Source organism: Eurytemora carolleeae, unplaced genomic scaffold, assembly GCF_000591075.1.
Source record: "Eurytemora carolleeae unplaced genomic scaffold, Eaff_2.0 scaffold1412, whole genome shotgun sequence".
In the NCBI taxonomy this organism is placed as follows: domain Eukaryota; kingdom Metazoa; phylum Arthropoda; class Copepoda; order Calanoida; family Temoridae; genus Eurytemora; species Eurytemora carolleeae.
The window spans coordinates 16,490-32,582 of NW_019397297.1; the positions used below are offsets into that span (position 1 = coordinate 16,490).

At 33.5% G+C, this 16,093-nt stretch overlaps 1 protein-coding gene across 3 annotated transcripts in view; it reads right to left on the reverse strand.

Annotated features, from left to right (window-relative positions):
* Nucleotides 1–16,093, reverse strand: part of LOC111713344 (serine/arginine repetitive matrix protein 1) — a 58,699-nt gene that overhangs the window by 8,109 nt on the left and 34,497 nt on the right. For 2 of the 3 annotated variants that reach the window (XM_023488197.1, XM_023488196.1), the window contains 3 exons: nucleotides 10,850–13,564; nucleotides 7,139–7,297; nucleotides 1,527–1,751 (listed from right to left, as the gene is read on the reverse strand). In XM_023488197.1, coding sequence (XP_023343965.1) covers nucleotides 1,527–1,751; nucleotides 7,139–7,297; nucleotides 10,850–13,564 — 3,099 coding nt within the window. The remainder of the gene's footprint in view (nucleotides 1–1,526; nucleotides 1,752–7,138; nucleotides 7,298–10,849; nucleotides 13,565–16,093) is intronic. The other variant, XM_023488198.1, reaches the window with a different exon arrangement.

Genomic DNA, 16,093 nt, shown 5'->3' on the forward strand with positions numbered 1-16,093 from the left:
AAGCCCTTCTGGACTATTTGCTAAGTATGTTCCTGCCTTTATAGAATCCGATCTTTACAGTATCCAATCTTTGTTTATTTGTCTGTTTGTATTTTGTTTGTTTGTTTGTTTGTATTGAAGGTTAAAGGTGAGTTTATAACAAATGATTGTTTGAACCTTCAAGAATCGATCGATTAGGCAGAACCCTGTATAAATCCTTTTCTGATGTTTAAAGGGACAGTACACTTAAACTTTCAAAGTGACCCCCCCCCCTTTATTAATGATCCCCCCCTTTATTAATGATTCCCCCCTCCCTTTATTAATGATTCCCCCCCCCCTTATTAATGAGCTGCAGGCCTGATTCACAACTGTACACTTTAGCTGAGCAACAATCAGGAAGAGATTATTGTTTATTATCTTATAAATGTTAAATTCTGATAATTTTATTCGTTGTTTCTGCTCTAGAATTCCGCAAGTCCGTTTAATATTAAACCCACTATTGGAAATTATCTATTTTGAGATGGAAATATTTATTTTTATAATTTGCTTAGGCGAAGGTTCGAATATAATGCCTCTCTTAAAGGGAGGGTCACAATTACATCTACAGCTCTTCGAGCAAAGTATGTAGAACTAAGTATTAACCCTAAACAGGCTGTAGGTTTTTTTGTTCTAACACTCTTATTTTTGACTTTGTGAATTTTAATGAATAGTAATTTAAAGGATTTTTTGTTAAAAAAATATTTTTTTTAATTCGTAGGGTAGGGTACACTGTACAGGGCAGAAAAAAAGTCCGGTCTGTGAAAAAAAAATCTAAAATAGTTCATAACTTTTTTGTGACTAAAACTACAGATCTAAAAACTATATTTTTGAAAATCCATTGAAAAATGCCCCCCCCCCCCGGTCCCCGGATATACATAGATTCAGACCCCCAGCCTTTATAGGTTTAACTATAAGGCAGTTCTGTGTTCGAGATTAACCAGTACAAAAAAGCAAACTTTTATAAATCAATACCTTAAACATCATAAATACAATAGAAATTTTAACAAAGTTTATTATTTCTTTTATAGGTTTCCATGTTTTGTTAAATGGAAATGCTAAAAATCTTTTTTTAAATTTCTCTTTAATATTATTTCCTTTATAAGGATCTCTAATAGAAAACATCTAGTGGATAAAGGACTAAGAAAAATAGCTAATATTTGCTCCGTTTTAGATTTTAAAAATGACAAAACCTCTGCCATTAAATACAAATTATACATTTAAAGTGTAATGTTTTAAATCATTACTTTAAATCTTTAATTAAAAGTATATTTATGTATAATCTATGTAATTAATTATAACAAAGACCTGGTAATTACCGGGAAAGTCTTTTCGTTTAGCAACCACTAACTGATTAACCACTAGCTGATTAACCACAAGCTAATTAACCACTAGCTTATTAACCACTAGCTGATTAACCACTAGCTGATTAACCACTAGCTGATTAACCAAGGGATGCCAAATATTCAAATAAGATTTTTTAACTTTAAAAACTTGTCAAGTTTATTTACCTGAGATATTTCTATTTCTCTACTGCTCAGTGTAGCCGCCTGCTGGTAAATACTAGGGGGCGGGTTCGTTTCTCTCCGCCCACCATCTCGACCCCGGGCCTCACTGTGAACAGAGCCGACGATATCCCGGCGGTAATCTGCCTCCGAGGCGGCCATCTCACGGCGGTAATCCGTCTCCACATCGCTCTGTCCGTTCAACCATCTACCGCCCACATCAGACTTGGCCTAGGAAAAATCGACTCATTAATGAAAAATTTCTGTTTTCACATGGAATTTTAAACCATGCAAACAAAAATGTTAATTTACAAAAAATATGCAAACATAGAACATTTCAATACCATGTCTATGGGGACACAACAAAAATACTATTTTAAACATGCTGCATGCGTTTAAAGTATAGAAATTAAATTGTCTAGTTGGAGACATGTTTTCCTTTTTTTCAATTAAATAATTTAATATTGAGAATAAGATTCTTTTCGGAAGTAAATTCTTCACAATTTAAGTCACGCATATTCTTCAGATATTGCGCCAGAAAAACAGTATAGTATACCATAGATAATAATTATATGTAGATACTAGATACACTGTTCAATGTAAAGTATAGTATACCATAGATAATAATTATATGTAGATACTAGATACACTGTTCAATGTAAAGTATAGTATACCGTAGATAATAATTATATGTAGATACTAGATACACTGTTCAATGTAAAGTATAGTATACCATAGATAATAATTATATGTAGATACTAGATACACTGTTCAATGTAAAGTATAGTATACCGTAGATAATAATTATATGTAGATACTAGATACACTGTTCAATGTAAAGTATAGTATACCGTAGATAATAATTATATGTAGATACTAGATACACTGTTCAATGTAAAGTATAGTATACCGTAGATAATAATTATATGTAGATACTAGATACACTGTTCAATGTAAAGTATAGTATACCGTAGATAATAATTATATGTAGATACTAGATACACTGTTCAATGTAAAGTATAGTATACCGTAGATAATAATTATATGTAGATACTAGATACACTGTTCAATGTAAAGTATAGTATACCGTAGATAATAATTATATGTAGATACTAGATACACTGTTCAATGTAAAGTATAGTATACCGTAGATAATAATTATATGTAGATACTAGATACACTGTTCAATGTAAAGTATAGTATACCGTAGATAATAATTATATGTAGATACTAGATACACTGTTCAATGTAANCCCCCCGTTCACAGCGTCAATCGTATTATTTATAAAGTACACATTTTCCACCAAAAATTGATTTTTTAATCGACTTCTAAATGATAAATTTAGACGTAAATATCTATCCCTAAATGTTTAAGTCTATAGAGTGTAGATTAGAATAGATCTCCAAGATCTATCTATTGTATGAGAAATGTATTGTATCTATATTGTATAGAGCTGTTTAATACACAACATGAATTATATATTATAGGATGCCTGCAGTGTTTCTTCAAATCAGTATATTTCATTTTGTGTTTCAGAATTTTTACCAAAAAATTTTTTTTAAAACAAATTATATATTTTATCTGAACCATTTTGTGTTTATCTTTTAGAAACAAACATTATTATTTTAACTTCGAAGAATTGTAAAAACGAATATCAGAAAAACACATTTTATTTCCTTTAACATATTTTTTAAGTTAAATTAAATACTGGAAATGTTGTTATGGTTGATCTCAATCAACAATATCAAATTCTCGCGATGATGATGATAAACTATTTTAATAATTAGAATATGGTGTGGGGGGCCTTTTTATATACTATAAACGAACCATTTAATAGTTGAGGGCAGCAGCATGCAAATATCAAATTAAATCTTCAAATTTTGAAAGAAAATATTTTCCAAATTGCAGACTTGCACAGGTTACATGTGGACTAAACAAGGGATTAAATATCAGATCTGAAGTATTAATAATACAGACTGCACAGTGCACATGTGGACTAAACTATGGATTAAATATCAGATCTGAAGTATTAATAATACAGACTGCACAGTGACATGTGGACTAAACAAGGGATTAAATATCAGATCTGAAGTATTAATAATACAGACTGCACAGTGCACATGTGGACTAAACTATGGATTAAATATCAGATCTGAAGTATTAATAATACAGACTGCACAGTGTACATGTGGACTAAAAAAGGGATTAAATATCAGATTTGAAGTATTTATACTACAGACTTATGCTTAATATATACATACTGAAATAGACAGCTAGACAGCTAGACAAGTAGACTGACAGACTCAAATTGAGAGCTAGACAAAATACAGACAAAATTAAACTGCAGATTAGCAAAAAGACGGACAGACAAATATTGATACAGTGATAACTAGAAAACTCTGAAATAGGAAGACGACTTTAATACTTAAGTGTATTTTATATTGCTACAAAGCAAATAATTTTGCAATACTTTTATAAACTCAATTATTATAATGGTTCTCCTTACACTGCATAATTGCTGTGTCGCATGCTCATTGGACTGTAGATAGCTAGACAACTAGACAAACTTCTAGAAAACTAGACAAATAAGCAACTAGACAGCTAGACAATTATATAACTAGACAAATAGACAATTAGACAGCTATATATATCTATACAGCTAGATTTAAAGACAGCTAGACAATTAGACAAGATTATAATGAGATATAAGACATGGTCTGTTCACTTTTAGTATTTTTAATCCCTTCATGACGACCCCCCCGGGCATCCATGAGTGTCCACAAAAAATTTCAGCCCATTCGGTCCAGCTGTTTGGCCAGCTATAGGCAACATATATATACGTATGTCCTTTTTTATATATGGACTAGCTTGGGAACCCAGCGTTGCCCAGGTTTCTCTTAGTTACTCCCGCACTTGGTCGTAAATTACGATTTCAGCTTTTTTCCCCAGATAACAGTCGACCCACTCAATTTAGAATCTCAAAACCAAGCCAAGCTGAGTTTCCCCAATCAAAATGTTAGGCAAATCGGCCCGAGGTTTCTCAGTCATGGTCAGGCAAACAAAGAAAAAAACAGACAAACAGAGATTACAACTTAATCTTGATAGATAATACGTATAAAACTTGTATTGTATGTGTAATCAATGGATTAAATGAAAATGATATAGTTGATACAAAAATTGGTCCAGTGTATTTATCTGATCGAATATCATAAAATACACGGTGTTTAAGATGTTTAAATTCCACAAAATAAATATACACTGAAATTTGAGAAATTAATACTATCGGAAATGTATAAAAATATTTTAATTTTTTCATTATTTTCTTTAAATATTATGTATGCTTAAAATAAAACATGATATTAATGCTATGAAACTACATTGCTAATTCTGAGATTTCAAATTTCTCAAATGCATTCAAAACCTGTCCTAGCACCAGCTTATTTATAAAATACCACTTTTTTACTCTAAATCCTATCCACTCTAAGCCCCAAACCTTTATTGAATTCTTTCTACACCCCCTCCCTCCATTCCCTCCTCTCCTCCCCCCATAACAAAGACATTGCATTATTGGCATAGCAATTAAAACATTTAGTAAAGAAAAATTTAAACTATGATACTCAAGAAAATAAAATGTACACTACAATAATTTAGAAAAAAGAAAAATAGTATTGAATAACAGATTCAGCTTATCTAATTTTCTATTTTATTTTGCAAAAATGAGATCGACTTGTCTCTATCAAACTGCGACCCTCCGTTGTAAACGCATGACATTCCAGGCACCTGTCAGTGTCCGTTACACGCGACTTTGTTGAAATCTCCGAAAGCGTTGAAATCTTTTCTAAAGAAGATTGGCAGAAGATGCTTAATCTATTTAAATACTTGATCCAGCGTGAACTAATGTCTTGATCTAAGAAAACTACCAGCCCCCCTANTACTCCCAATATCTTTTTCGTCCAGCTCAAGTACGTGATTCAATTCTTTTTGCTATATAATCCCTTTAAATCATTTCTCCTTTTCTTCATTTTTAGTTCCAAGTTTTTCTAAATTCTAATTCTTTTTCAATACTTTCCATCCAACCCTGTATTTTTACATTCTTTATTTTGTTTTGCCTATTTACTTCCCTCTCTCCCTGTACTCCGATATTCTCAAAAATCCTTATCTAAAGGGTCCTCCACCCTCCCTAATTAAAGATTTAACGGTGTATAACCCGTAAATCAGGATCTCAAATTGCCGCACGAACCCTCTTGCCAAATCATAAAGGGGTGGACTGCAAAATCTTAACGGAATATTCACTAAATCTTAAAAGATTATGCTACAAATGTTACTGCAGAGACAAACTGCTGAATCTCAAAGGGAGAGATTCTATTTTTTTAACGTCTCGATTTTAAGCTAAAAAAAAATCGTATTTTATACTGAAAAAAATATTTTTTTTTGCATTAAACTGTATTCACTTGATAATTTTCAACGGTTTGGGAAAAAATCAAAGTTAAGTCTCAACTCACAAAAGTCAACTCACTTTTCAGTTTTTGCTTTTCACAAAAATAAATTTAATTCCCTATAAAGCAGACGGANCATTTATAAAAATGAGCTAAAGCCAACGTCTCACGCTATGTTGTCTGAAAACATTAAAATTACGGAATAGGATTCCAAGAATAAGATTCTCCCCTCAGACCAAAAATAGAAAAATAGAAAAATAACAAATTGTAGAAATTACAAGCATGGAAGAAGCTTGAAATAATACGGAATTAGAGATGGTGCAGAGGAAATATTCTAAATTGGGATTCAAACACGTCTAGGCAGGCAATTCAAAATGAAGTTTTGTTGATTTTAATCTTGATTCGATTTTACTTCTCTGTAAAGTCTAGTATTTGTTATCTTTCTAGTTTTTGAGAAATCTAAAGCAATCTTATTTTTCTAGTGGTTTCAATTTCGGTGCGAATACTCTCAGACATTGACCCTTCCAAAGCATGCACTAGCTCACTCACTATAAACTCCAAATGCAAAACGAACAAAACCACAACAAATAAGATTAATTTTCCTAAAATTTATCTATACCTTTTATATTTTTTAATCCACATTAACGGGAGTAACTGGCAATCAATGTTAGAATCAATTATTCCTTTTTCTTCAAAGTATTGAATTTCTTATTTTTTATAATTTTGTTCGCAGATTTCTTCAAATTCTTCAAATGTCATCTTTTCAATAAAAATTCTACGAAATCTACAGAAAATGTTTGTGAACAATGAGACATTACAGAAACCAATAACCGAATAAGATTACTTATTTTATTATATACTTATAGTTAATTTCTATCTTCTCAACTTGTTCCTAAACAACTAATTTGAATACTGAAGAATTTTTACTACATTTTTTGTCGTTGTTAAAAAAGAACAATCTATGAGGAGTTTAAAGATTGAATTTGACTCTTGCCCAACAAATATGCACCGTAATAACGTCTCATAGGTCTCAAATGATTCCTAAAAAATTTCTCCACAATACTACATTCTCAGTTCAACTACCATACATTGCCAGTCACTCCCTTTAACGCCCATTTGCAAACCCATTTAACCGAACCACCCACATGCCCGGCCATTTGAACGTACATTTGCCCGCCTACCTTATAGGAGTAAGGCCCAGGTTCGTAAAGACTAAGCCTGGGCCTGGGATCATCTAACCCTGAGTTAGGACGGAGAACAACGGAGTTAGGACGGAGAACCACATGACGGACGGTTACAGGATCCGAATCCGTCTCAGCCAGGGAATAACTCCAGACATGCTGATTTGTTATTAATTAATTAGTTGATTAATAGTAAAATCTTATTAAATTAACAGGGAAATTATTGTCGGCTTTGTTATTTCTTTCATCTAAAAATACTGCTGAGGATTTCTTATTTGAACCTGTTATAATTGGATATTTCTCTCCAAAAATGTCCAGAGCTGAAAACTTTAGAATTTCTTTTGGATATCCCTGCTGGGAACCAACCAATAAAAATTCTCTCATTGAGTGTGTTATACATTTTCCGGTCTCAAATTGACTGTTTGGCGTATGCAAACGACACTCTTGGTTTAATTTTAGACATTTTCGGGGATATCTATATAAAGATTATATTAACAAAAAGATGAGATCAAGCATTGATCTCGATATCCACAATTCTAATGTTTTCAGCTCAGAGCACATATTTGTCAATTTTGGATAGCAAATTTCTTAGCGGTATTACTAATGAAGAAAAAGAAATAACATAAAAGTTATTATTTATCAATGTATATAAAATTATTTGAATTAGTTTGTTAAGAAGAACATCCTCAAAGTTTTAAGAATTATAAGTTTGAGAATGTTTTGTTACGAAAATGACATAATCTTTCTTGAATTGGTTATACAGGGTTTCCCACAAAAAATGAGACTGTAGTGACGACCTACGGCTTAAGAAAATCACGATAGAAAGGTTAAATTTTGCTTCTAGTACTCTATTTTCTTAGTGTATTAAATTTTCGAAGAAAAAATTTTAAAAATGCAAGAAAAAGCTCAACAAATCCTTAAATTCGTCTCTAATGTCTCATTCTTTGTGGGTAACCCTGGACGTACTGAGATATTCAATTTTTCCAGTATAAGATTAGCTAGTTCTAAATTGTTGTCGTTGTTGAATATACTTTAAAAAACACGTTATTTTTACAAACTTTAAAATCCTTAAACATGCAACAACGACAATGCAGTTCAATGATAAAATATTTGCCCTGTGATAGCAAAGATATAAGATTAAATAATTCGAAAAAGTTGATTAATCTGAACACAAATTAAGTAAAGGTTAAAGAAGGCAAAAAATACAATGTAGATGAAAAAAATAAAACTTTGATTTAACGTTAGATAGATAAATAGATAGAATAGATATATAATAATAGATAGATATATAAATAGATATAGAATTATTAATCAAAGTATCTAGACAGATAGATAAATAAATAGATATAGAATAATTAGACAGAATAGAAGGAAGGATAGTATAGAATAGTTAGACAGAAAAGACAAATAGATAGATAAATAGATATAGAATAATTAGTTGGAATAGACGGATAGATAGTTATAATATGTAATTAGACAAAATAGACGGATAAATAGCTATAACTAGATATAGAATAATTAGACAGAATAGACAGATAGATAGATAAATAAATATAGAATGATTATACAAAATAGACAGATAAGGTAGATAGATAATTAGACAGAATAGACATATTGGCTAGATTAAACAGATTATATTAAGCTTTAGTAATTAAAGGAATGATGAAACACCCATTGCCCTGCCCGCCCCTATACATTTATTTTAGAAACAACCCCGCCCCTTTTCTTAAAATCACTGAACCCTTCTTCTTCTTCCTAATCCTAAATGTGTTTTTTCAAGGTTTAGGAAATTAAAAATATTAAAAATAAATGTGTGCGGTAAAGGGAGTTTGTGTACGTGACTTTTTACGGAAAATCTTGAGAATTTCTAGGCTAAATGGTTTCCTTATTGCAAATTCAATGACGTCACAAACTGTTCGCATAATTTATGAAAAAATGAAGTTGTTTATATAAAAATTCGTCATATTGTTATGTGGCAAGCAACAGAATGAAAAAAAGTTAAGCACATTTAATTTTCAGGAGTTGAATTTTCAGTTTTCCATTTTTGAAAAGATTTATGTTGAAGTATTTCTGAAATACATATCTATATAATAACACAAGACATTTATTAATGTGTCCCTACAGCTGGCCAAACGGTTGGACAAAATGGGCTGACATTTGTTGTGGACACTCATGGTTAGCCTGAGGGTGTCCTAGGCTAAAAATTCAAATTCTTTTTGTTTTTAACTTTTTTTATCTTAAAATTTTTTTTCCAGGAGCAACGCCGGGCCCTTCAGCTAGTTTATAATAAAACTAATTCCATCAAACTGCAAATTAAAAAGTCTCCTATTTATCGTGTTTTTTATGTTGAGTTTTAAAAATTCTACAACAGATGTATTTTTTAGCAAACTCGAAGTTGAAAACGATTGAGACTGAAGAGCCAAATAGATCTTGTAATCCCACTTGAAAAATACTTATTTCTATCCTCTTTACATGCTTTGAGTCGTGTGACATCATAAAAATCTGAATTGAGGAAATGACATCGCTGTTCCTTTTTATATTTGAGACTGATTCCTCATCATAAACAAACAATGAACACAGACAAGTCATATTTAAACATAAACAACATTGAAACATTGAAATTGTCAATGTTTATGTGTTCTTAAAGGGACTCTTGATGTAGTTTAAAGTGACCCTGCATTTAAAGAGAGACATTCCCAATTTACAGAGGACCCTAGAAGCCTTAATTTGATCACTGATGTGGAAAATTAAATTTGAAAAAGTTAATTCTGTTAATTTCTCCGTTATTTCTGATGCGAAAAACGCTATAGTTTTTGTGGACAAACCACAAATGAAAATAATGAGTTTTAAAAAACATGATCAACATGATACTTGATCAAATAAAGCTTTTAATGATACTGTGGTCAATAGTATTCTCTTAAACGAGGATCACTTGAAAATACGTTTACAGTCTTTTTAAATCATAGTTTAACAAAAACATGCCATTTTTTGTATTTCCTTCGTAAATGTTCAAAGATGATATTTATTGAAGTGTCTGTAGGTAATATTTAGTCTATGGTCTAGACACTCAAATCCTAAATCAATTTAATCTATTCCTCGAACCTTGTTTAAGCCTAGTTCAGCTCTAGGCTTTAAACCTGACTCCTGCCTGCTTTACAGCATGGTTCAACTTTGGGGAATAATTTGGTTTATATAAAAATATAAAAAAAAAAAAAAGTTTGAACAAAACCAAATCAAGTAAAGCAAAATTGTTCTAGCGTCAACTATTGGCTATGGCCATTATAGATCGATGCAAAAAATCATCATCATCAAAATCCCANGTACAGTACTGTACTGTGCAGTTTTCTGTTCAATAAACTTTGTAAAATCACAGTTTCCGCAGTGTGTTGGGTTCCACTGTTTAAAAATAGATTAAGATGACAAAAAAACATTCCAAATGAAACTTTACTAAACTAGCTTTGAGACGGACAATTTGTAAAACTAGATTTAATGTGACAGTTAGCAAAAGTTAGGGATAGTTCAGAAAAACTAGTTTTATTGTAAAATTAAGCAAAATTAGATTTAAAGTGACATTTAGAAAAACTAGTTTCTGCAACTAGCAAATCTTATGAAGACATAAAAGATGTTAAAATTTCAAGGTTTCGTTAGAGTACATGAGAAAGATTGAATTTGAACCTAAGAAAGATTATGGAGACAAGATTTTAAACCAACCTTTTCTATTCTAGGACTCTCACTCTCAGAAGTTTCTAGAACCTCTACACTAGATCTTCTTATCCTCTGTGTAGGAGGTTGAGGAGCAGGACGCTTCTCTCTACTACCTTGTCTCCGTCCTTCTCCTCCTCTATACACAGTCCGGTGTTCTTGAACCTTCTCCGGACTATCAGATCGTCTTAATGTTTCTCCGTTCTTACTGGCGAAGTTATTGATGAACTTGTTCCTCTGCCTGAGAACCCGCTCCTGGCGGGCCGCGTCATCGGTCAGCTCCCCCTCAGATAGCGAGGTTCTGGTGGGGCGTCGAGGAGGCGGGATTAGAGCATCTCCAGTTCTCTCTCTTCTCAAGGGTCTCTCTACCGCCTTGTTGCTCCTATCAAGGACAGGGGCGGGACGGGAAGGGTTAGGAGGAAGATGATACATGGATCTAAACTGAGATGTTTTATAAAAATCACGCATAGAGTCGATATTGGCGCCGGGAGGAACACTTTGCCCTCGCTCTCGTTCCATTATTTCTCTATCCTGATCTCGTGATCTAGGTTCAATCTGCATCCTGTCTCCAACACTATGGCTAGATCTACGTCCAACCCTTGAGGAGCTCTCAGCTCCGTCCCCTCTGTACTCTGTAAACTTAGAGAACCTGTCCTCGGCCTCTGGAGTCTTCTCTACTCTTGGAGTTTTGAGCAGAGTTTTAGTCAACCTTGCTCCACCATCATGCCTCTCCCTAGATAGTGTTAAAGTTCTCGAACCAGGAAGGGTTCTGGAACTCTGCTCTTTAGATAACCTGGAGATACCTCTAGGTTGCTCTGCTTGGATTTCATTATGGACCCGTTGAATCTTCTTAATAGGACTCCGACTAGTTGCAGCTGCTCTAGTACTAGGTGTTCTCTCCACCTTTCTACCACTATGTTCTCTTCTAATTGGAACCTGATGTTCTCCTTGTGTTCCCCTGGTTCTAGGAGGACGTGTTGGAGAGGAGCTGGGGGATCTATGATTAGTAACATGTTGCTTAGATCCTGACTTGTGCTTGATAAATCTATCAGGACTGATTTCTCTCTCCGGACTAGTACTGTACCCTGAGTAAGCTCTGGTTCTCTCTCCAGATCTATCTGTGTGTATCTGTCTACCCTCTCTATCATACTCTCCAAGCCCTTTTTTCTTCTCTGCATTTCTTACTAGGGATGTTGACGCAAACTGACGCTCAGTGTTCTGATGATTGTACGCATCTGACTCATTGCGTCTAGTTCTTCTTGCTAGGAGTTCTTGTGGAACAGGGGCAGGGTTTTTAGGGACTTTATAGTGTTCCGTATCCATTCTTTTTCCCGAGTGTTTAAACTGGTTTCGTTGTTGCCTATCTGCTTCCTTGAGATTTTCTGTAGAAAAACCTCGGTATTGGATTGTATCATTTGCAGTGTTGATCGTGGTTTTATACGGCTTACGACTGACTGTCCTATCTGGAGAAAATCTATGCGGAGAAGTGACATGAATCCTTGCCTTTAGTTCCTGCCTCCTGTTCTCTTTATCTGAATCCACGAACCGTTCAAGAGATCTACTCGCATGGGTGGGTGGAGCTGTGGTATTATTACCGAACCTGTAGGGGGGCTCATCCAGGATATTTTCTTTAGAAAGAGTTCTAGAGTGTATCATCCTATCAGATGATACAGGACGGAACCCTGATTGGACGGTTTGACTTGAGGAATGAACAGTGTGCTGGTTTTTCAGGTTAGAGTTTTTGTTCTTATCCGCAGAGATGGTTGCATAGAGAACCTGGCTGGGGGAACTTAAAATTTCCTTGTCATGATTACTCCGGGACGGAGATTGTCTAGAGGTCGGAGAAAATCGGGCAGGAGAACCTCGGAGATGGTTCAGGTTTGGGTTAGTTCCGGTATAAGAGTTTGGATATAGATCCATGTTATATTTAGGAATATCTGATTCATACATGCTACTGCGTCTATCTACAAATTCTAATTCATCTAAAGAGTTGTATCCTTTTCTTATATTAGGAGGAGACGAACTGGGAGCTTTTCTTGGAGGTTTAGGTGGAGTAAAATTGTTCATTTTAGGGGAGGGGGAGTATTCAGCGGGCACTGATCTGTCCCTGTATAAATTGTTCACTTTCCCATTGAGAGCATTGTCTAATTTACTCAGGGCTTGAAGTCCATAAAGCCTGTGATCTGCAGGACTAGGACAGTCCTCCTGTTCACTAAACCCTTCTACTCTCATAGCAGGGTTGGGTTGGATTAGGTCACTAGAACTTTTGCTTAAACGTCCTCCAAGAAAGGGTCGACGTTCCAAAGTACTCTGACGGGATCCAAAGGGGCTGGGAGATGCTCTCTGGTTTAAATGAGGGTTGGAGTTAAATATTCGTCCAAAGGGGGTTGGAGAGAGAACACGGGATGGGGTTAGTATCCGGGTAGGAGAAACTACACGCTTCAGTTCCCGAGGATTAGCTGATACAGAGCATTCGATCTCCTGGAGCTGCTTCAGAATATCCTCCGCCTCTTCAGCAATCTGATTCTGGTCAGAGGGCGGAGGGATATTTGTAAAGCTCTCACACCTCCCAGAGAACTCGTCGGCCGGGTTGAGAGGGACGGAGCGAGTTGCCTTGATCGGTTTCTTGGGAATCCGCTTGACGCTGACGTCCTGATTGAAACTGACGTGCTTGGAGTCGGATAGGCTTGACTGCTCCGAGTGGAGAGAAGGAGATCTCTTCACCTGAAAAAGATGTAAACTTTATTAAAAATATTATAAAAACATATTACGCCATCAGTAATGTTTTTTTAGAGATTATGTTTCAGTGTTTCATAAAAAGTACATAAACTGCGTATGTCAATCTTTTTTAGTACAGGGTTATCCTTAAAACTGAGACTTCAGAGACAACTGGACGGAATCTATTCAGTCTTTTTCTTGTAATTATGTCTCCCTGCAGCAGTAAACTATTGTTTTCTTCTAAATCTATTAAAATTTCCGTTGAAAGACTGTACGAAAGGTAGAAACCCATAATCAATCTTCAAATTATTTTATCTCAAGAGTTTTATGTCGTTTTTAAAGTCTCATCCTTTGGGGTAACCCTGTATCATTGTAGTGCGTACAAACAGGGATAAGAACGCAAAGAATGCGTCATCTATAAAATGCACGGGGTAAGATATATACGCATATATATACGCAGAAGTGCTCCGAGCAAAAATATAAATAATTGCATTTTAACCCCGGCCAGGACAGTCAGAGTTCAACCATAGACAATATTTTACCAGATGTCCACCTGTGAAGAAAAAAACGATGTCATGAAATCAAGGCGTCGACATTAAATGTCTACTAAACTTGACATTGCTTGCTTTAAACATATTGTAAAACAAGTGCAGGAATATTTTATCATTGAGTTCATATTTATTTTATTGGAGGCCCATTTAAAACAATATAAACGTGGTTTCAGAAAAAATACAAGTTTTTAAAGATTTAAAAAAAAACAAATAATAATTAATATTTTTTTCTTTGGTACATCTTGTAAAGCTATTCTCTGGAGGAAGTATCAATTCAATATACGAGAGAGAGAAAGATAGGAATGTGACCTTGACCAAACAAACAATTAGCTTAGACGTGATTCTTTATAATCCCCCGTATACAGACTTCAAGAGACAAAAACCCCAATAATCTATTTACTCAGTTTACGCTTCAAGGTGTCGGTCATGAAATGGGCATTGGTCATTGCCCACAGGGAATAGAACAAATTTCGATAAAGAAATAAACCAATGATTAAATAAAAAAGAAACAAACTTGAAAATTATAAAATCATTGCACTGATGACCATGTAGGAATTAAAAACATTGCATAAACTATAAAACAAAAAAAAGATTTTAACGCCAGTAAAACAGTCTTTACCCAATAAATTGCTGAATAAGTGGAATTTGATTCTCTGTAATACAATTTAGGGCGTTTTCTTTTTTACATCTTTAAGCAAGTTTATTTCAAAATAGCAGAGAATTGAAATTTGTTTTAATGAATTTAGCTTTATAATCGACTTTTAATGTTCTTTAAATGTCATTTACAGGAAAACTTAAGAGTAAAATTAGATCAAGGACTTATTTTTTATTTAGTAGATATTTCTGGTGAAAATAACAACTCCGCCAAAAATGCATTGTAAAATACATATAAATTCAATCTTTTGAATTGCAAAGTAATAAAACCACAAGAAATGATAAAGTTCATCCTCACAGCATCTTTTCAGTATTATAAATTTTGCTATCTGTATTCTGTATTCTGTATTCTGCATTCTGTTTTCTGTATTCTGTATTCTGTATTCTGTACTTTGTCTCCTGTAGTCAGTGTTTTGTATCTGCATTCACCCTTATGTAATCTGTATTCTACATTAACATTTCTGTTCTGCAATCTGTTTTCTGTATTCTTTTATATGCATTTACTTTACATTTTTCACTTAGCATTCTGTATTCCATATTTAGTGTTCTACATTCTATAAATATCTAGTATTTTTGTTTTGTATTTTGTAGTTTCTGAATTCTGTATTTTTATTCTGTATTCTGTATTCTGTATTCTGTATTCTGTATTCTGTATTCTGTATTCTATATTCTGTATTCTGTGTTCTGTATTCTGTATTCTGTATTCTGTATTCTGTATTCTGTATTCTGTATTCTGTATTCTGTATTCTGTATTCTGTATTCTGTATTCTGTATTCTGTATTCTGTATTCTGTATTCTGTATTCTGTATTCTGTATTCTGTATTCTGTATTTTTATTCTGTATTCTGTATTCTGTACTTTGTATCCTGTAGTCAGTATTTTGTATTCTGTAATCTGCATTCAATCTTATGTAATTTGTATTCTACGTTAACATTTCTGTTCTGCAATCTGTTTTCTGTATTCTATTATATGCATTTTACTATGCGTTTTTCACTTAGTATTCTGTATTCCATATTTAGTGTTCTTCATTCTATAAATATCTAGTATTTTTGTTTTGTATTTTGTATTTTCTGAATTCTGTATTTTTATTATGTATTCTGTATTCTGTATTCTGTATTCTGTATTCTGTATTCTGTATTCTGTGTTCTGTATTCTATATTCTATATTCTGTATTCTGTATTCTGTATTCTGTATTCTGTATTCTGTATTCGGTATTCTGTATTCTGTATTCTGTATTCTGTATTCTGTATTCTGTATTCTGTATTCTGTATTCGTAATTTCCGTGCATAAATTATTTTTGCCTTTAAATGGTCAGTTTTGTGTGCACTTCC